Below are 21,867 nucleotides of genomic sequence, written 5' to 3' on the forward strand. Positions count from 1 at the left end.
AGACGTCATGTTGAACGGCGGCAGGACTGACGTCTGACAGTCACTGAGAGGAACCACTCGGTCGACCGGTAGCTTTCAAATAGCGCTCCGTGGAATCTGATTGGACAGAGCCTGAGTAGGACGCTCCTGATTGGCTGACGGGTTTACGTCAAAGCTTCCGTATTAGGGATGTTTAAAATTTAGTAGGAAATACATAGGCTACTTATTTGTACCACTTCAAATTCATGGCATGTGTAATTATGTCTTGTTTTATTTGCAGCTTTTTTCTTGCTCTGCAAAGTTCCCACTCTATTCTCTCAATTAAATTTCGTTTTTCTATGATGCTCCTTATTCATTTATTTATTGACTTTTAAAAAACTTAGTGTCAATATGTTTATCTTTCCATTTAATCAATATATGATTACATTTTCCTTTTATCAGTAGAGCTTGTAATTATTTTGCAAATTATTTTCTCAAATAATCAATTGGTTGTTTAATGCCCAATTTAAAGATTACCATAGCCCAAGGTGATGACCTAAATGGCCTCAGACCTAAATATTTTTGATAAGTCTATTTGTTAACCTGCAGATTTATTTTCTGGCTATTCCTTTTAAAGAGACTTGTGTGTGTGTGTGTGTGTGTGTGTGTGTGTGTGTGTGTGTGTGTGTGTGTGTGCGTGTGCGCGTGCGTGCGTGCGCCTAATGAATGGATAGCCTACCTATTCCTGTAACTGTCCATCTTCATAGCTGTTAACTCCATAGTAGTGCGTTCATGAGTGAATAAAACCAAAGTTGTAAGCACCTTATAAGTTGTAAGCACAGAAACCAAAGCAGCAGCGTGTGTTTCACACTGGAAGAAGCTCACTGAGGTTTTAGCTGAGAAATTGACACTAATACCTCCGAGAGCCTCATTTAAAATGCTCTTTACTTTAAAATGTGCAGCCTTGTCTGATTTAACAGTTGTTGAACACTCTGTTAAAACCCAATTAGATGTTTCTCCTTTTAAAATGAAGCCACTGATGAACTCTTTAATGCTTCTCTGCTGTTTTTCTGACAAAGAAAAGTCTCTCAGTCGGCTCATGAAAAGAACAGAACCACTAATGAATCTCTCCCTCCCACTATAACAAGTCCTGATCTGTCTCTGAACCGTGAAGCTCCAGCGTTTCTCAAAACTATTTGAGCCATCACTGTAGTTTCATTGACTCAGAGCTGTGCGCTACAGACGGGGTGGGGAAGCAGGTTTTAGTCTTGGTCATGGCGTTGGGAACAATGTAGAATAAAACTAGCTCTACGGGTAAGATACAGCCACTGTATTGCAACTGTTTGCACTGTAAGTTGGATTCTGGCACGTCCTAAATCCAGACTACATATTAATTCTAAGCAGGAAAGGTGTCAAGGTGAAGTATATTCAAAATTGGACGGTATATTCAAGATTCAATCACCTTGTGGAGCGCCACTGTGATGCATCGAGGAAATGAAGAGGCTGTGTTCAGCTAGAGAATAAAATGAGGCTGGGTGAATAAGATCTTGCAAGCCAAGAAAATCGTATATCTTTGAATTAATAAAAAAGATTTCCATGTCATATAAACTCAATAGTTATTAGTATGGATTTGGCCATGGCTCTGGTTCTCTTTATATTAACCAAAAACACACTTTTACAATAAAACTCTAAAAGTCTAAAACAGGCTCAGGAAACAAGAGTCACAAAGAAACTTTATATAGTTTTCAAGTATTCAAAACTGTTAAATAAGTACAAGATGTGTTCACATGATTTACATATTGGACAATATATGCACTGCCCATTTTTAATTCTCTTTACATGTTTCCCACTACCCACGCAACACGCTAAAATGTCCGCAAACTATTCACATTTGTTTTGCCTTTTTTTTTGTACTTTTTCTTTTGTTTTTTTGTGTTTTTTTTTTTACTTTTTGAATCAGTTGGAAATCTTGACAGCTGTCTATTGGACAAAGACCACACAGACGGTACACCTGGAACAGTTTACAGTGTAGGATGGAGACGTCCAACAAAAGGGGGAAGGACAGACTGAGCCAGGTTCAGAACGGTGATTAGCTGCTGGTGATATGAACAGTACATATTAACACAGGAAAAGTGGGTTAACATTCAATCTCTGTTGATCCCTTTTGTCTGTTGGGCAGTTCCACGCAACAAACATAAAATAATATACAGAAGGACTAATGGTGGACTTGTGTTGAGTTGGGTGTGAGAGGGAGCAGATGGCTTAGCATTTTCATTCCTCATTGATTAGGTGTTGTAGAAATTTGGTCTAAATGTGTCAAGAAGCTCTCTGTTAAGGCACCTAATGCTGTTGTGGATAGAGTTATTTTTCTTTTTTTACTATTATGCAAACTGACAAACTGAAAGATTGTGTGCTCCTGCGAACAAAACAAAACAAAACAAATACAACTTAACTGTGTGTAAAATATGAATTACTGATGTAAAAGATGCATCTGTACAGAATTTGGGCCTTTTCACATTAATGCTGCCACCATCTACCAACACAGAGTTACACAGGACAGAAATTCAAACAGAGAGTATGGAAAGAAAAAGTAGCACCACAGAGATAAAGTATACATGATTCTATGCTAGAAACGTTTCAGACATGTGATGTTTCCTCCTCAAAACTCTAGGCTTGACGGACACTTCTGTTAACTTCACTAACTTCGGTGACTGCAACTGGCAATTTTTCTTATTTCTTATTTATCAATTAAATCATTTAGTCAGTGAGATGTCAGGAAATTGTGAGAAATGCATATGACAATTTTCCAAAACCCAAACTGTCAATCTTCATGACATTTTGTTGTAAACAAAAACATACAGTTTAGTTCACTGCCATGGAAAACGACAACAGCTGAAGTTATTCACATGTGAGGAGCAGTAAACAGAGAATTTTGACAAACTTTCTTTGAAAATAACTCAAACAATTAATGTTCAAAATAGCTGATTATTTTCCTGTCAGTGGAGTAAATGATTGATCGATCAGTCGTTGCAGCTTTAGTTAATTCTCCAAAAAAAAGAGAGATTTGGGTAAATAGAAGTGAGATTTCAGCTGGGGGTCATGAGCCAGTCTTTCTGTACATTACTTTGAGAGACTTACAAAGCATATAAGTTGTCTTTATGTGTGGATTTGGTTTATGTTCTCAATTGTTTAATAGGGTTGAAAAAACCAGATTTGCCATGTTGCCATTATGCAGTAGCTCCTCTACCCCCCCACAAAACAAACAGACAAACAAACAAACACTGGTCCATTTTAAAAACCTTGTGTGCTTTCATTTCTTGGAATTTTGCAGCTTAGTGACTTTATTTACAGCGCTCCGGACAAACTGCTGGGAGTCGAGACTGGAAAATATTGTGCAACAACAGTACAACTGGTTGTTCTTTCATGGTGTCAATGTGTGACGACTGCAGGCAAACACACATACACACGCACAAACTGTAGGCAACATGCATATTGTTACTGCTCACAATTCAGCCTTAGTGCATGTTCTCCTCTTCAATGAAACCTACCTGCAACACTTTGACCTGTTTTTGGTGCACAATATAAAAGAAGTGTAAATTCTGCTTGAACAACTCTTTCTTTCATTATTCACAGGAGGATCATACAAAAGGTTTTACATGATATGATTGAATTCTACAGAGAGACATGTGATTAACCTGCGCTGATCATTGATGAATTACTGAAATTCAAGTGTTTCTCTACCAGGAAAACTACTGGGATAATGAGAACATGGCACCTGGATCCAAATGAAGTGACTGACTGAAGTTCTAATGCCTCTTACCACCCCATACTGCATGTTCAGCATGGTTTGCCACACAAAGAAATTACAAACTATGAGACAAAAAAAAATAAATCAAAGTTCAATAAAAACCTGCCTATGAGACAGAGGGGATAGTCACCATACTGTACACTTTCTACAATATCCATGTCCATTATGAATATAACAAGTGCATTCACTAAAAGGAAGAGTTGAACTTAAAACAAATTCTTGTTTTTCACTCGTGATCAGGGAAAATTATTGACAAGATGTTGCAGTTAAGATGCCAGAGAAAATATGAGTGAACTTTTGCCTGATCACTGTAATTTGTCTTTGTAAGAACTAAAATTACACTTATTCATGAGTACAACTGAAGTGAAGAACAGAGATTTGTTTTAGGTTTAACAGCACCCTCTAGTAACGATCATTCAGATTCTTAATTTTTCAGCAATTTTTTTTTTTTTTTAAATTACTGTACTTCTTTTACATCAACACAACAGTTGATTAGCGAGTCATCGTTATATACAGGGGGAGGTGGAAGTGATGAGCTCCACAGCTTATGCATTGAGCCTCAGAGACTGATCCTCTCTCCTCCTGGAGGAGATATCGATGTCTATGGAGTCTTTGCCCACAATGAGTCGGAGCCGCTTTGCCGGAGGAAGTGGAATGAAATCGTCGTCAAACTCATTGTCAAAGTAGTCATCGTCGTCGTCCTCCCCTTCCTCGTCGTCCTCCTCCTCAGATGAAGGGTCTGCCAGGATCTTTTGGGTCCGATGTCCACCGTTCCTGGCCTCCAGACTCTGACCCATGTCCCCATTATAGGACATCTGTTCTGCTTTTGTCTGGGCTATTCTCCGAGCATCGTCCTCTCTCTTCAGCTGGATCTTCAGCTTGGTGGAGTTGTGGACCACAGGAGCGTAGCCGTTATTCAGTTTGGCTATGTACGAGCTGCCTTTGTCCTTGTCGTGGTCCTTGCTGAACTTGATGCTGATTTTGCTGGAAGAGGCCGGGTTGACCGTCGAGGCAGGGAGGTTGGAGGAGCCAATGGGATCGCTGGGGTCATTGGTCTTGCTACTGCTGCTGTCCCTCCGCCGGCGGAGCGTCAGTTTGGGGATGCCCGTGTTGTTCTCGAGGATCAGCTGGGCGTCGTATCGGGTGATCTGACGTTTCTTCTTCCCCTTGTCCTGCGATCGGCAGCTGCTCTTGCTCTTGTCCCTGCGGAGGGATTTGCTGCCGTTGGCGACCCCGTTGTAGTCCCTGTGTCGGTCGGCGAAGCTCAACAGCACGCTGCCGCAGTCTGAGAAGTTGGTGGTGTGGCTCGCGGCCACCGGCATGAACGGCTCGCCGTACGAGTCCTCGCATTTAATTGTCCGCTCGGTCCTGACCCGTGTCAACCGTTTCCGCCGGGTGCAGGAGCCTCTTCTAACGTAGCCGGGGTCCAACGCCGGCTGCTCCAGGCCCACGCCATGGTGGAGATACTCCTCCATGTCAGCTGGCTCTGTTTTAATGACCACTCCACCGGGGACTGGGCTCAAGCCGTCCATGGCACTAGGCTCAAGCTTTACGCCAGCTGCTGTTTCCTGGGCTTTCCCAAGGGTCCTTGTGGACCTGCGAGTTCTGTACGTTGAACACTGGCGACCCTCGCTGCTTTGCACCGCTGGTAGATTGCCGTTCTCCTTGGCAGCATGACGGGTGAGACAGCCCCGCTGGCCCTGTGTCTGCTGCACCAGCTCCTGTCCATCCTTCTCCTTTTTGACGGTGACACCTTTACACAGCGCCACCTTTGAGTCCCTGAGACCTAGCTGGCAAGTCTCTCCTTTGGCCAACGTCTTGGGCTCTGCACCCCTCCTGCGACACCGCAACTGAACTTTACTTAGTGAAGGCTTAGATTGGGATTTTAGTCTCTTTGGTACCCTGTTATTGTTTACACGACCTTGTTTTGAACATGAGGTAGAAAGGGCTCTTGACAAAGTCTGTCTGGTTTGAGTCCTGTTTTTATACTTCAGGCCAGATGAGGATGATGTTCTTTTTCTGGCAGCTGGAGAGAAAAAGTAAAATGTTAATAAACAACATGTCAGAAACTGACCAGCATGACGATATCCATTTACCAACACTACATCTACATCTATTGCCCAGTTTCTACGGTATACGATTAACGTGTACAGCTGTGCTTTTGCTTTGTTACATCGGCTTGTCTTCTTTCCAGTCTTCCAGAGTGTGTGATCTGAACTCTCGCAGGAACTTACATTGATGTGTTTTTGGCATTTCCTGAGTGTCTACATCGGTGTGGGAGCCCACAGAGTGACTGTCCGAGCTCCGGTTTCCTTCCCCCATCTTCTTCAGTCTGTTCAGACGCTTGTCCGTCTCCCGCAACCCGTACTTGCTGTTGATCACCGGCACTTCCACTGGCAGTCCAGCTTTGGATTTGAAAGCACCAGTACCCCGTCTGCCCAAAAACAACAACAAAACTTTTATCATCACCCCAGATAACAAAGGAATGTGTTGAGAAACCACGGGACAGGATTTAAATTCTCCATGAACCACATCACTTATAAATTCATGCTGCAGTAATTAGTCACTTTTTTGGGGGAAATCGATAATTTTTGTCAATTTTCAGGTAACAAATTTTGTTCAATTGGTTGTTGTTTGTTAGATATGAGATGAAAAATGAAGAAGAAATTGGGAGGGTTTTTAATTAAATTGCTCTGGCAACATTTTAAAAAAGGAGAATATGTAATGATCGAATCGTATAACATTACTTTTGAGTGACTATTTATTGTATGAAGTTAATATTAACATCCATACAGCTATTGGTGTGTATTGTTTTAAATCAACACTGGCTATCTGCACCTTTCTACACAGAGATTTTACAAGCATTTTACTCTTGCATTTGTTGTTACACATACCGTTCACATGTATAGCATTCACAAAATTCATTGTTTTCCCCAAAAAAACCATCTCCATAGTAACACGAGATTTCCTCTCCTGGTTCAATGTCTCTCAACACCTTCACACAGGCTGTGTCCCGTCCTGTCGATACAAACTACAACAGAAAATATAGATGTGTTTGTTAATGCGCTGATCTTCAATAATGAACAGCAACTGATCTGATCATTTTGTGGTTTCTTGAAAAAGATCTTCAATAGGAACTCACCTTGCAGTTTGGTCGACAATCTAGTAACAGGGGGGCAAAAGAAAGTCCAATTAGTCAAACAATTCATCACATTCAAGCTGTCATAAAACATTGAGGTATAGTTACAGTGCTAATGACACCGAACTACTAGAGGTTACATAGACCAATACCATGATTAATGAAGGCAGCTGGCCCCAACCACAACTGTGCACAGTTCTTGCGTGTTGAATACATGACACTGAAGTCGTTCTCCCCGTGCCGCAGCAGCATGTTCTCCTCGCTCTCTGAGAGCTCAGCGATGCATCCCACCAGGTACTCGATCTTGTCATTTCTCTTCCTGTAAAACGATGAAGTGTAGGAGGGTTAATTAAGAGCTGCATCATTAGGCTGCATTAGTCTGCAGATACGAGTAAATCACAGACATTGGGCTTTTATCTGCGCAGCTTAAACAATTAGTCTGTAGAATGAGCAGTTTATCATCAGAAAATTTATGGGCAACTTTTTTTGATAAAAGATAAGTTGTTTCATAAATTCCACCAGATCTAAAATCCTCTGGTTCAACTCGGTCTGTCTTTATAACTGTAAATGGAACATCAATGGGTTCTGGATACAAGTAAGATGAAGGCAGTCCATGGCGTTAGAAATGCTTTCAGTGGATGTGATCAAGACAAGAGTATGACAACCTGTGGTGCTGTTATAATCAGATGGCAGTGTGTTCTCACCATTCCTTTGTTGCCACAATTTTGGCTCCATTTTGCTCTGATGAGTAGCGATTACAAGGAAGAATCTCAAACCCGCTGTCTGTGGCAAACATCCGCAGATACACAAATACCTGTGCAAAACATTAAGTCAGTTATCTGTTTGTTTTCTCAAATGTGGTGCTGTGGAAGCAGAATAGGGAAATTATGTGATGACTATTTACATGTTGCTTGAAGAGCTTTTCTTGGGATTTCGTCTTGTGGAGAAACAGATTACGGGACCAGTCTCCTGATGTCAAAGATCTGAAAGCTTTCTCCAAGTTATCATGTTTCTTGAAGCGCTCAATGATCTCTTTCAGCTCCTCTTGTCTTCCCTTTATTGGTCGAAATCTGCGGGGACATAATAACGGTAAAAACTAAAGCAAAAAACGACATTAAAAACCAAAAGGAAAAACAAACCTAATCTAAACAAAGGACTTCTATGCATTTGAATAAGAAAGCTTTAATATGACTGTGAAGGGGCTCCACTGTGATGAATCTTCTGACCTGGTGTTCATTTTGTGAGTTTGAAACCCCAGATATGGATCAAGGATGAGACTTGTGGTCAGATCATCATTCTCACACAACTCCTTGGCCGTCATTCCTGAGGAGGGCACGTAGCGCCTCTCTGCCTCCAGACTGGCTGCATTAAACCCTGTGAAAACCAAACACATGGTAACGTTAGTGTGTGTGTGTTTGTGTGTCTGATCATGAATTTAGACATTTGCCTTGATGTTGTATAAACTCACTGCGGCTACATCTTCGGTTTCTGGGGTGGGACTTGTTGTGGCGCAGGGATGCTCGCTGAGAATGTTGAGAGCGAGTCTGGCTCTGGCTCACAGGTTGCTCGCTGGTCAACTTGTTTCCGTGTCGTCTGCCATTTAATACCATGTTCTTGGATTCGCCCAGCCACTTCATGCCCACAAGCCCCCTGGTCCAGTTGCATTTAGTCTCCGAGTTGAGGAAACACTCTTGAGTGGGGAAGACTGGGGTCTAAAGTTTAAAACCTGGAGTCAAAGTAAAAACAATAAACATTACCACATGCACAACCAAGAAATTGTATTAAATGGTAAGCTGATCTTCCTCAAAACAGATTCAAGAAAATACAGAACAAAGCAGGTGGATGAGTTGCCAGCCCAGACTGACCAGGGAAAAAGATTTATTTGCCAAACAGTGAGAACGAGAACTTTTCACACAGGGACATATTTATTGCCTCTTTATTTCAAACTTCATCTTGGCTGAGATTACAGTGGTCAATGAGAAACACATCACATGACTGCACCAAAATGACATGAGAATGCACTGAGATGGTCAGGAAAATACATTTTCACAGATGCAGTGCAGTGGTTACACATAAACTGCAGCTGCAATGGGGACAAGTTTGTTGTGGTCTACATGCAGTTACAGCCATGGCCACGTTAATACTCCATGGCCACTGAGACCTGCTGGCTGGTGTTGAAGTGCAAGATGTGAGCAGCCTGATGCTACTCACATCTTGCACTTCAACTACCCAGTGGTGGCGAGTGCTGTTGTTTACACGATAGCAGCTCTGTGAAAACAAATTTAAACTGACCCTCCAGCGCCGCTTGGTGGTAACCCCAAATAACACACTGGCTTACTTGTCAAGCGCAACAGTAACGTCTCCGGAGCTATCACCCATACGTACAAAGTATAGCTTTGTTAATTTATTGACCACACAATCACGTCACAACACGCTCACATTTAGGACTGCACAAAACCCTTGGCACACCGTTAATACGCCTCTCTCACGGGTGATGTAGTTTCCAGTCCCTAAATGCGTCGCAAGAAGCTCCATCTAATTTGTGATCGATGCATAAAACGCTTCGCAAAAATGTTTCACATTGTAGCTCTGAAGCTAACGCTAGCCGTGATAAAACAACACGCCACGGGGAATGGGGGAAAACGCCGTGGAAACCCGGAAGGCCACACCAACAGATGAGGCCGAGATTGAACGAGTTATCAATACAGCTTGCATTGTTTGCTAACAGCTGCCGTCTCTCCACCCATCCACTGCGTTAGCATGAAGCTAGCAAGCAAAGGCAACGCCAAGGAGATGCTCGGCCGTGGTAGTGGTGGTGGTTAGCTTGCAGCAAACACCGGCAATAAGCCATCATGGCAGTGTCCGGGCAGCAAGTTGACGCTGGCTACCAACCCGAGAAGCTCTAGCAGTTTAAACTACCAATACAAAAGACTGAAGCCCAATATAAGAAGGACGACGATCTTGTGATGGTGGTATTTAACATTATTACCCCATAATACACCAACTCCTCCACAACTCAAGCGGCGTCGATCATTTTCGCTATGTATACAACAACAACAACAACCGGACACACAAAACAAAAACCACGGCAGCCATTGTTTATCACAACTCAGATAAAAACTTGAGCACAAACCTGGATGAATTGTCCTACATTAACGTACCTCTCGGTTTCTGAGAGCTAGCATCAAACTTCAGCAGGCTGCTAACTTAGCTCCACCAGTGAGCACAGTCAATAAAACACCCACAGTAGCCAGTAGATACACAATGCAGTTACCCCACATCTCAATAACAACACCACGTCGACTTGTGCCCGTCAAATACTCGACGATGGTGGTGGGTAGTTGGTTGCACATGTAGTACCACAAAGTGAGGTTAGCTGCCTTCATGCTAAGTTACCTACCTGCAGACCAGTGGAGCTCGGCGGCTGCTAACGCTGCGCTAGCTCGGGCTGTCTGAAGCCATTAGCCAGCTTAGCAGGCTAAACCTCTAACCGAATTAAAAGTTAGTTTGCGTAGCTGTGTCGTTCAAGATGCGATGTAAGTGTCGCTATTACAGCAGTAAGATAATGGTCGGCGGCTCGGTGCTGGTGATGTTATTGATCATGATAGGTGGCAGTTAAACAGCAGTCAGCTCAGAGCGTTTTCACGCGCTGGGAGCGTTAAATGTCCTGAGTCGACAACAGAGACAGAACAAACACAAACAATACTCACTGGGTGGTTTTTGTGAAACAGACGCGAAACAAAAACACCACACCTTCAAACTAATCCAAATTTGGCACGACACCCTACACGAAAATATCACAGGAAACACATTTTTTTTTTTTAAGAAATTAACATTAAAATTCAAGATGGCGGCCTAGCACAGGAGAGAGGGAGAGAAAGGCGCAGCACAGCCATCCTGAAGAAAATAGATCCGATAAATACGCTATCGCTTTCGTCCGTATGGACCGAGATCAGACACGAGACCATAACATTCCATCTGTAACTTGAAAAGTGGACGCCGTGAGCCACTTTTTGTAGCTGTTGTTGATCAAATGTCGAAAATCGCTATCTTAGTTTGTGTCGGTAATTGTCGGATGTACACAAAAGTAGTGCTGCATAAACAAACCTCTTTACGCTTCCTAAAGAATCCAGCGGTAGTGGGCAGACAGTCGCCAACTGTGGGTTCTCCTCTCTGTCTCATGGAGAACCCCACCAGAACAAGCTAGAACAAGTCAACTTATAGCCACAACTACACAAGAGACCTTATGACTTCTTCTCTTCACTGCACTGTTGTTTTGATGCCACCCCTCCTAACTCATCACTTGTTAATGTGGGTAGTGCAGACCTGTAAATAGGCCATTCCTCTGTTTTTTTTCTTCTTCTGCATAACCACATCATGTTCCATTGCATAGTCAGTTCCACATCATTGAGTTATCCATTAACATCAATTTACTAAAATGAAAAAACAGCCTGATATTCATTTAACAAGAGTTACTACTAGTTTCAGTTCATGAACGCCAGTGTTAAAAGTCTATATTGCTGTCAGACTTGATAATGTGCGGCTTACAGTTCAGCTCAAAATAAGGATCAAATAAATGACATTATAAAATATACAAAATAATTTTGGAGTCCAATTTAATTCATACCATCTTAGACCATTTCAATTCTGTGTATTTTATTTTTTATTTTAAACGTCAAGGGGTCTAAGTCAGGGTCAGAGGGTCCAAAGGAACCAAAAATAAGAGACAAAAGAAGTTACAAAATCACATGCAAAACAGTCTTAGAGTTAAAATGCATCTACGAAGATCCATATAATGTCTGAAAAGAGATGCAAAATATCCTCAACAAGATGCAAGACATTTACAAAGGGCCACAAAACATGAAAAACATTCCACAGCTACAAAGAGAAGCAAAGCAGCTAAAATATAGCAAAATGTCATTAGAAAGCCTCTGTTAGCCACGGACAAATAAAACATGGGACCAGATTCTTTCCTTTCAGTCTTAAATCCTATTTAAATGTCCCTATTCATACTGCATTTCTTATCCTAATACCATTTATGTCTCATGTGAATTACTTCATCCTGTTGTTAAGAGGTGCTATATGAATAAACCTGTCTCGTCAGAACGCAAGCACTTCAACAGCAATACTATTGAGTGGTCCTTATAGCTGCTCTTCAACATCACAATGTATTGAGGTTCAGGTCATTGTTGCGCTACATCCTTGGTTTAATATCCGTCATGGTCAATCAACTGGAACATCAAATTGTCCGTCCTTTGCTGATTTGTAGGTCTGTCTGTCTCCCTGTCTGCTTCTCTCTTTACAAAGACATTTGTCATCTCTACCATACAAACGTTCACTGTTATTTTAGAGTGCATATGAAGTAGAAGTAACTACATGTTCAATAAAATAGATATAGGAGGTATACCTGCACAATTATCTGAATGAATGCCGGTTTATGTAACTTGGAGTCTGTTTCAGGGTTTCTCTTTTTTCATTTTTCTACCGGTTTGTGGATCTGTTTGATGCAACATCCTGCACCTTTAAGCTGCGCTTATCAATGTTTTATACCATTATTACAATGGAAAGGTTAGGTGTTGCTTATGGCAATGAATCTACAAATGAATGCAGTTTCTCTTCACTCAATGGAGCAACTCTAAGCTCTTTGTTTTGGTTTCATGGTCACCTGTCAAGCTGTGACGTACATGAAATGTATGGTCACATTTTGTGTAATTTTTTTTTTTTTGAAAAAGTCTTTGTTGTAAAAGAACAATGTATTAATATGAGACAAAATTCATTTCAAACTCAGTCATTTATTGCCACTTGGTATGAATAATACAGCGTTTTAGTGTTAGCAGCAGGAGGCCATCTGGCACTTTTCTTCCCCCCCTTGGACTTTCTTTAAGTGCAGACAGAAGCAACAGTCACCTGTCTCATTATTTATCCTGCTTATACAGGAACCTTATCTGTATGAGTTCTCAGACCTGTTACACTGACCACAAAATTAATATAACCGGCAAAGTTACGGTCAGGATGGAGAATTTAACACCTAAAGGGGGATAGAGGTTTCTCTCATGAGTTTTTGCAGACAAAAACAGAAAGTAAACATTGGACATGCATTTGTGGACAAACACACAATGTTAAATAGATGATAATGTTGCTCTGTAACTGCGCATGCGGGACCAGGGCATGTTCAAGAAAAGACAAGCAAACTTTGTGTTAGCATTACAGGTGCGATTTATTTGCTCACATCAGTTTTGCTAACAGTTTTTCCACAATTTGCTAAAACACATTTCTTTCAACCCTCCCCGCTTTTCTCAGAACTGTAAACACATAGTTAAATACTTTCAGCAAATCTCTGTGTTCAGACTTTTGTGTTGCTTTGGTATGTTTATACTTTATAGCATTTTATTGCATATTCACAACTCAGTGACAATTAGGTTACAGCACGACCTACTGTAAATATTGTAAGCAATAGAGTATTTCATATTTGGACCAAAACTGTTCACATTTTTTATTGACCTGGTGATCAAACCAATATAAATCAGGTCGGAGGTCAACCCTTTTGACCAGGTCACAGGTTGTTTAAGGTTGAAGTTTGAATGAAACGATGGAGGACGTGGAAGAGGAAGACCAAGAACAGTTACGATAAATAGTTCAAGTGAATTGGAAAGTACAAAGGTGTGATACATGGGCGGCTACATTTACAATGTAATATATATATTTAGCAGTGAGCTGGTTTTGACGTCCGTGGCAGTCACTCTTGCGTGTGCAGCAACCTGTGGACATGTCAGATGAACACAGTGGAAAAAAGTGTTGTTGCAGTGATTGTTTCAACAACACAGATAAGCTAAGCTGAGGTAACTGTGTTACCCTGGAGTGATGCCCAGAAACAACTACAAGAAGCTTGAACTCGGTGGGCGTATACATTTGCCTTTCATTGCATAGCCTACTGTACAGAGTGGTTTACAGTGAGTGGGCTGCACTGCCCTGCTGCATGTGCAGGGGAGCCAGCTACCATGGTAACCACCTAAACACCCCCCACCCCCCACCCCCACTCCCCCACCCCAACAAACCCTGACCTTCTCCACTGTGTTTGTAATGAAGGTGTAAACTGAGCTGGAAGTCTGCCCAGTCAAGGAATTTAATAGTCATCTGCACACTGCAGATAATGTGTAACCGGGCAAGTTGTTCCATTATCACTTTAATGCAACCTTTTTATTTAAGTGTGTGTCGGTATAGTGTCCATATAGCTGGATTTCTACCCAGAATGACCTACAAACACAAATTTAGTCATTAGTGACTTCTTTAGAATCACCTCTTAAAAACCTGCTTTTATTTGGTGATGTCCCTTTATCATCCTATTGTCCTTATTAACACTATGTCGTCCCTGTAACTTTACATTATTTCTGTTCTTTTGCCTTATCAAATAAAGTTACTATTATTGATATCATTAATTGTTGGGCAGCACCTAATCCACTCTTCACCCTCCAACCCCCACTGGAAACAGGATGATGCTCCTGAGACCCAGATAAACAAACCTCTTCCGAAGGGGTGGGGAGTGTTCTCAAGGGTATCTGACCTGCAACAGGCCAGTAACCTCCCCACGGGTCTGGATGCGGCCTAAAGCAGGGGAGAGCAACTAGAAAAAAAAGGGGGAAATAAATATATAGATATATTATGTACATACATACCGGTATGCTTGTATGTGCATGTGTGCATATCACTCCTCCCTGACCCAGTTGTCCTGACCCACCCAGACACCCCTTTTATTCTTGGGACCCAGTCAGAGATGCCCCCCGACAGCACCAGGGTTTCCCTCCTCCAATTTTTTTTCTTTTTCTTTTCCCTCCCTCTCATCTCTCTCCTTATACACGCACAAGTCTAACAACATCCACACACACACACACACACACACACACACACACACACACACACACACACACACACACACACACACACACACACACACACACACACACACACACACACACACACACACACACACACACACAGTAGTATAACAAAATTGACTCACTGAAATGTTATCATTGCCATAATTATTATTTTATTTATGTATTATTATTATTTTATTTTATTTTATTTTTTGGTTGTTTGTGTGTTGGGTTTTGTCCATGCTGTCTATATTGTCTGGTTATGTTGCTCCTCTTGTTTCTACTGTCCTGTGTCATATGTGTTGTTTGTTAATCACCGAACTTGCACAATAAAGAGTAAGAAAAAAATCATAAAAATCATTTATGGCCATGACCATGGCCATAAATCATAAAATAGTAAAAAGTGTTAAAGGTCCAGTGTGCAATAATTGGCAACGTTTATTGGCAAAATCTGAATAAACTAGGCTACCCATTAATATATTCGTATAAGTGTATAATCGCTATAAAATAAACCCTTAACCCTTCTTTTATATAGTAAGGGTCTTGCTTTAGAGAGTGCCGCCATCTTGCGCTGCCATATTTGTACGGCTACGGCAGCCCGAACGGATTAATCCAGCCAGCCAGAGAGCTTCATGAGTTTTGCGTTTATAAATAAACCAATGAAGAAAAAGGCGGAAGGAAAGAAGAAGGAGTAGGAAACAACAGACATATCGTAAAATGGTTTAGATCTTCACCTCATCGCTCCATGCTCCTGAAATACTCCCAGTCACCCCAGTCCTTGTAAACATGTTTTTCGTCCTCGGAACAACAAAACAAAACAAAACGAAACAAAACGAAACGAAACTAAACTAAACTAAACTAAACTAAACTAAACTAAACTAAACTAAACTAAACTAAACTGTTTGTACCTACAAGCATTGCACCACTTACAGTAACAGCTGCTTTAAAAAAAACGTATTTATGATTTTCAATCAATGATATTGCATTCATATTGATGGTCTTTGGGTTGTGGGTAAACAATCAGTGTACCCACACGGAAATGGAAAGAAGTCAAGTGTGGTTTTTATGGAGAGATGGAGAGGCTGTCTGTATCTCGACACTTGCCGCTCATTGATGCAGGAATATTATTATCGACAGAAACTCTTTATGGAGATGCATCTATCCCCACTGCATTTGAACTGCAAATTCCATGTTTTAGTCCCAGATCATTGCCACTGGCGTGATGACCAAAACGTCAGGGGGACTCTGTGTGAACAACAGGGAAGGACGCCACCCCAGCTCATGCCTCCTTGGCCAAACCACTTAACTGTGAAATTAAGTCCCAAAATGCTCCCCAGAAATCTCACTTGCAGCCTTTTTCAAACAATAAATGTAACTGGACCCAATGATACCTTTGATGATCCTGATCTTCTGTCTTCTGTTGTCCGATTTGTTGGAATAACTTTGTAAGGATGATGCCTTTACTTCCCTCTGATGCAACTAGACTTGACAGCTAACTACAACTAGACAGAGCTATTATGAATGAAATGTATTGGTTACTTAGAGAGTATAAACTCTGGTCACAACCAAAGGATAGGGGCGGAAGCTTTGTCTTATATATAGCCCCCCCTTTTCTTACATATCCATAAAAAAAGCATAGCCTATATATTAGGATCTGGAATATTGTCTATAGGCCTACTCCCATGATGATTCATCTCTCAATCTGAACCAATGTACTGTTTGCAGGCTTAACTGCAGCAAAGGAGGCTATATTTTCATTGTAATATAATCCCAATATCTTCTTGATTCACCACTGGGTGGCATGCTACCAGAGTATATCTTCTTCTATATCTTGAGTGTACAATGCCACATCTTACTGTAATAAAGTCAGAATTGTACAGGCATGGTCAAACATAGCTGTAGGCCTATCCATAAGAGACTATACCTCAAAAAGAGGACCTGGAGCGCTCCAGCTTTAGCAGTTTGAAGAAACAGATAATCATACATAATGGTTATTTAATTTCCTTTTCCTTTCAGTCCATTACCCTTTATACTTTGTCAGTGAACATGTCTCTTGTTTATGACAGACATGATTCTTGTTCTGCAGAATTCCTTTATGCTCTTGTTTTTCTTTTCTTTATCTTTGCTGCCTTGTTGTTTGTTTCATTTGTGTGTGTTTATTTGCAAATAGAAAATGTTGATCACAAAAAAAGTTGGTCTCTGTTCCTTTTTCTTTGTGTAAGTGCATGTGCTCAATCTCCATGGCAGAGCCACTAGGGGGCAGCGCCGCAGCGCCGCAGACATCCGGCTGCCTCCGACCTCAGAGCAGAGAAAGAAGACGGTCTATGGTCACATGAGCAGACGTTCAACGGTGGTGGAAGCGGAAGTACAACGACAACAAGAGGCCGCGATTTGTTAAATTTAAAGACAGTTATCCGTAAAATAACCCGTTAGGGCAGCAAGACAAGGCGCTTGAGGTCGCGCTGCTCGTCGCCGCTTCCCCACCAAGAGCCACCATGACGGCGTCGGTCTTCTTCGGCTGCACCTTCATCGCCTTCGGCCCGGCCATCGCTCTGTTCCTGTTTACCATCGCCCGGGAGCCGCTGAGGGTCATTTTCCTCATAGCAGGGTGAGACTTTTGATTAATACCCATCCAAACATAATTGAGAGAACACCAGTCTATATAACAGCTGGGTGATATCGACACAGCTTCATGTTTAATACAGACAAACAGCTTTTCTACTAGAGCTAGCGTGCTAGCTAACGGCACTCAACATTAGCTTGCTAACTTACCACCGATAGTTCAATTTTCTGATACCGCACTGAACTTTTCTTTACGAGTTGAAGGTGTAAGGTGTTCAGGCTCTCACACACATCCACTAACACCACACGCAGCTCACGTTTGAGACCTGACGTTATCACAAAAAGATAAACTTTTACACTGACCAACTAGAAACATGGCAAACGAGCAGAAATGGGAGTAAAGACTTGGAGACGGGGTCCACGATGCTGATGATCTGAAGACAGTAACACAATTAACCTACAGCAGAAAAGATGTAACTACAAGATGTGTGTCTCGAGCCAAAAGTCACAATTGAATTGAACTGAATAAATGTATGAAAATGGATTATCAAAGTCCTCTACAGGTGTTTTATAACAACTTTGAGCCCACCTTTTTGACTGATGACAGTGTTAAAGTCCAGTTGGGGGAAAAAATAACAACCAGAAATCAAAAGAAAGGAGTGCATACTCTCTTTTTAGCTTTTGTTTCGATGATAATTAATAAATTAATCAGATTATTATTCCGGTACAGTTAAACTCATGTTGTGTACAGGCAAGGCAGTAACTAACAAAAGTTGACGGGTTTCTTCATTTATTAAATTGCTGTGTGGGTAAAACATTATTCGTATTATTATTATTTTATCAGTGCAATATAGTGTGAAGACATACAATCAAATAGTAGCCTACAGGGATGCAACATGGGTTATTCACCCTTGTGAGTAAAACATGATACATTGGTATTTTTGAAGACTGAATCAGGGGAAATATATAAAAAGACACATATATATACAGGAACAACAGAAATGCAGTGTGTGATCCGTTGCACAGAGTTATTGAATTAAAGCACAAAACACGGAAGAATCAATAACCAGATGAACTCCAGACCTGTCTGTTGCTAGGCTTTTGTATCATTACTGAATGTATTTCTTTTGTCCTCATCAGGGCGTTTTTCTGGCTGGTGTCTCTGCTGCTGGCCTCTCTGGTCTGGTTCATCTCTGTCCAGATCAGTAACAAGGACAGTGAGGCGCAGCAGAAAGGTCTGCTCGTCTTTGGCGTGGTTCTGTCTGTCCTGCTGCAAGAAGCCTTCCGCTTTGCCTACTACAAACTGCTGAAGTAAGTCACTGCCATGGCTGCCTGGTGGTTTTACACACAACACACACTCTGCTGTAACACTGACAGGGTCTGTCTTACTACATTCATCTTGAATCTTTACTCAGTGATGAGTGTTGGTAGATCGTTTTCACACCTTTTCAATTTAGGCTTTTTCCATCATGATTTATTGGCTTTCATGCATTTCCACAAATCTTTGTTCACTGTTGCTGACAACATGAGAATTCTCACAATTGAACAAGTCAAAGTGTGTGTAGATATGATGCAGATATACTGAAGGGGTCTGTGTTACATTTGGAAATTGTCATTCATTTAGTGAAAATACGACAGTCCTTTGGTTGTCGGGGCAGCAACTGAACTTTCATATTGGAACACCTCATGAATAAGTGACAGTGCTTTCCAAATGAATGGGCCATATGAAGTGAGAGAAGCGAAACTGGTTGTTAATTCCTTAATTCAAAGACAGCACTGGTCTGGGTTGATGAATGGTGGAGAGCGTAGTGTGAACAAACACTTGAATGAATCCTCAGATGGATCACAACTTCCAGTTTGGACTTTCACACTAAAATCAAGGAGGATGCAGAGATTGGTGGGATTTGTGCCCATCTGCACAATTCATCATGTGATCACACAAGTTCAACTTTAACTTGGTTGGAAGGCTCGTGATGCAGACGATGGATTATAGTGGATTACTATATTAAAAAAACGGTCCTTTTGATCTTTTGACCAGAACGCCCACTGGTGGCCTGACCACTCGTTCCCAGCATGTTTACCTTCTCTGGTGTCAAACTGTCCCAGTTTCCCACCTCCATGTCTCTTTCTGTTAACGGCTCATTGTTAGAGCTCAGATCACCTTCCACTTGCTGACATAGATTTTTGTATTATTCTTGTTCTTGTTTACAGCATCACAGTGAAACTAGGAACTGAGATGCTGATGTGCGTGTGTGTGTGTTTTCCTGCAGGAAAGCCAATGAAGGCCTCCTCGCCCTCAGTCAGGAGGAAACCATGCCTATCTCCATACGGCAGCTGGCCTATGGTACACTTCCTCTGCACCACACACACATATACTGTATATAAACAGTCTATGATCCATATCACAACCTATTTGATATTATTAGTGACAGGTAAAACAATTAAATAATGATTTAATTACCTGCTTCCTCTGTGTTGTCTAATCTCAGTGTCTGGCCTCGGCTTTGGCTTCATGAGCGGAGCGTTCTCGGTGGTCAACATCCTGGCCGACTCCGTGGGGCCAGGAACTGTCGGCATCCACGGGGACTCGCAACACTACTTCCTGTCCTCAGGTACTGAATAGTTTACTGGGTAACTAGTGTCCAGACATAAATGTGTTTACTATGTCATCTCCATCTCCACCGATGCGTCAATCCAAACTGAATAAATTGAGGCAGGTTAAGGAGAAGTAGTTACAACAATAAGGTGGAGTCCTAACACTCTTCCTGTTTCAGCCTTCATGACCATGGCCATCATCCTGCTCCACATGTTCTGGGGAGTCGTCTTCTTTGACGCCTGTGAGAAGCAGCGCTGGTGGGCGGTGGCTGCTGTCGTCGTTAGTCACCTGGTGGTGTCCTGTCTGGTGAGTGTGGCTGATGGTCAGGGTCGAGTCCATATGAAGACAGTTGGATGAACTCAGCTCTTCAGTATGGTTGAGCTGATTTATAATATATTTCCTGTCTCATGCAATATTTCATTGAAAAAAACAATACAGTATTGTAATTTAATGTACTATTAAATTATATTAAAAAAGATGTGGAACTTTACAGAAATGCTTAAAATGATGCCATTATAATATCCTAATAACCTGCAGTTGTGGACTGTTTGCAGGTGTATATTTATGTTTTGTGCTGACCTCCATTCCCTCTCTTCCCCTGCAGACCTTCCAGAATCCCCAGTACGTCGCCAGCCTCGTCCCCACCTACGTCATCCTGTTCCTGATGGGCATCTGGGCGTTTTACTCGGCCGGCGGCTCCCTCCGGAACCTCAAACTCTGCCTGACCTGCAAAGACAAGGACTTCCTGCTCGCCAACCACCGGCCCAGATAACGCAGCATGCGGGGCAGCGAGCGTGCAGGACTCTATCCAAAGATCCCCGGGTTTCACACACACACACCTACACACACTAGATAGAAGGAACGGGGGAGTGTTAAACCTGTGTTAATCTGAAAATGACCTGCAATCTGAAAACGATAGTAAAGGAAGTGCGAGTTTGTGAAAGAAAATAACGAAGCTCAGAGGCTCAGTTTGTTTGTATGTAATGAGACGGTTTTGTTCAACAATCCAAACTATCTTTATTTGGCCAATAGTGTCCCTTGTTTGTCGCCTGGTGCTCTCAAAGAAACAGATGAACAAATCTGCAAAAGATGTTGTAAGCCTCACAGAGACCACGCTCTTTACACCCTTCACTTATTTCAATGTTTCCTGAGGGTGGATTTATCAGTTTGGAACAAAACAAATTCTTTGTGTATATATATCGATGCATTTTTGAATTCCCTGATGTGTAGATAGTTAGAAATTTTAACCTTTTTTCAAGTTGTGATACACCATCTGTAGTGCGTGAGAAGTTGCCTTTGACTCTAAATGAGCGCAGATTTACACAGGAGCCGAGAGTGGACATGGCTGGTTATTTATTTATTTTTTAACCCGGATTATCCTCTGATCAACACTCAGTTCTTCCTCTGAGACAAAAATTACACCATCACGACTCGTGGTAGTAAATGATTTTACTTTGAAATCAAACAGCGCAGCTACTAATTTGAACAGGTTTTTCTCCTGTTGTCTCGAATCACCTGAGCAGTAAATACATAAACATGAACCACAAACTCTGATCAGTTCCGATTTCTATATTGAGCGTACGGAAATCCCAAGCGGTAACCATGTTTTATCTTAACCTCAGAATAGCGTACCATTTATGTACTATTTTCTTTTTCTCCTGCGTGCAAACACACACACAACACTGTAAACGCATTAATGAGAACATGATCAGGCTCAGTGATCTTTGAATGTTTGATTTCTTTGTTGCCTTTTTTTTTTTTAATGTTTAGTTGTTTGTGTGCGAGCGCAGGAGCCGACGTGAACAGTGTCCAATACTTTAGTAATTCCACAGTATGAATGTTTTCCTTTGCACCTGGTTTTTGTTTTGCTGTCGGACTCCATGTACAGTTTGTATAGACCACAGTCTGCTGTGGTTCATGATGGGGAGGG

The 21,867-nt window shown here is 41.7% G+C and overlaps 2 protein-coding genes across 5 annotated transcripts; one reads left to right on the forward strand and one right to left on the reverse strand.

The window, feature by feature from the left end:
* Positions 1-1,707: 1,707 nt before the first annotated feature.
* kmt5b (lysine methyltransferase 5B) lies at positions 1,708-11,174 on the reverse strand. 4 transcript variants are annotated; one of them, XM_084000836.1, is made up of 10 exons: positions 11,013-11,174; positions 8,374-8,631; positions 8,132-8,279; positions 7,810-7,975; positions 7,610-7,719; positions 7,058-7,224; positions 6,909-6,928; positions 6,661-6,797; positions 6,001-6,200; positions 1,708-5,792 (listed from the first exon to the last, which is right to left on the reverse strand). In XM_084000836.1, exons 2-10 carry the CDS (start codon positions 8,540-8,542, stop codon positions 4,312-4,314), a joined length of 2,598 nt encoding a protein of 865 aa, XP_083856962.1. In that variant the 5' UTR covers positions 8,543-8,631; positions 11,013-11,174; the 3' UTR covers positions 1,708-4,311. The 4 variants fall into 4 exon arrangements, with proteins under 4 accessions (XP_083856962.1, XP_083856961.1, XP_083856964.1 ...); XM_084000835.1 differs by lacking the exon at positions 11,013-11,174 and adding an exon at positions 10,616-10,789; XM_084000838.1 differs by lacking the exon at positions 11,013-11,174 and adding an exon at positions 10,459-10,536.
* A 5,929-nt stretch (positions 11,175-17,103) lies between these two features.
* Positions 17,104-21,867, forward strand: aph1b (APH1B gamma secretase subunit). The gene is made up of 6 exons (XM_084000966.1): positions 17,104-17,387; positions 18,482-18,652; positions 19,612-19,685; positions 19,831-19,953; positions 20,116-20,243; positions 20,542-21,867. The coding sequence occupies exons 1-6, from the start codon at positions 17,275-17,277 to the stop codon at positions 20,707-20,709; spliced, it is 777 nt and encodes a 258-aa protein (XP_083857092.1). The 5' UTR covers positions 17,104-17,274; the 3' UTR covers positions 20,710-21,867.

The sequence above is a fragment of the Trachurus trachurus genome (genome assembly GCF_905171665.1).
Source record: "Trachurus trachurus genome assembly, chromosome: 3".
In the NCBI taxonomy this organism is placed as follows: domain Eukaryota; kingdom Metazoa; phylum Chordata; class Actinopteri; order Carangiformes; family Carangidae; genus Trachurus; species Trachurus trachurus.

Bases quoted from the DNA above. Each gene is read 5' to 3' on its own strand.
- kmt5b (XM_084000836.1), bottom strand. From the start codon at position 8,542: ATGAAGTGGCTGGGCGAATCCAAGAACATGGTATTAAATGGCAGACGA. The intron at 8,280-8,373 runs GTGAGTTTATAC...TGGTTTTCACAG, and splicing joins AAACCGAAGATGTAGCCGCA to GGTTTAATGCAGCCAGTCTG. The intron at 6,929-7,057 runs GTATTGGTCTAT...CCCTGTTACTAG, and splicing joins AGCTGCCTTCATTAATCATG to ATTGTCGACCAAACTGCAAG.
- aph1b (XM_084000966.1), top strand. From the start codon at position 17,275: ATGACGGCGTCGGTCTTCTTCGGCTGCACCTTCATCGCCTTCGGCCCG. The intron at 17,388-18,481 runs GTGAGACTTTTG...TGTCCTCATCAG, and splicing joins GTCATTTTCCTCATAGCAGG to GGCGTTTTTCTGGCTGGTGT. The intron at 18,653-19,611 runs GTAAGTCACTGC...GTTTTCCTGCAG, and splicing joins GCCTACTACAAACTGCTGAA to GAAAGCCAATGAAGGCCTCC.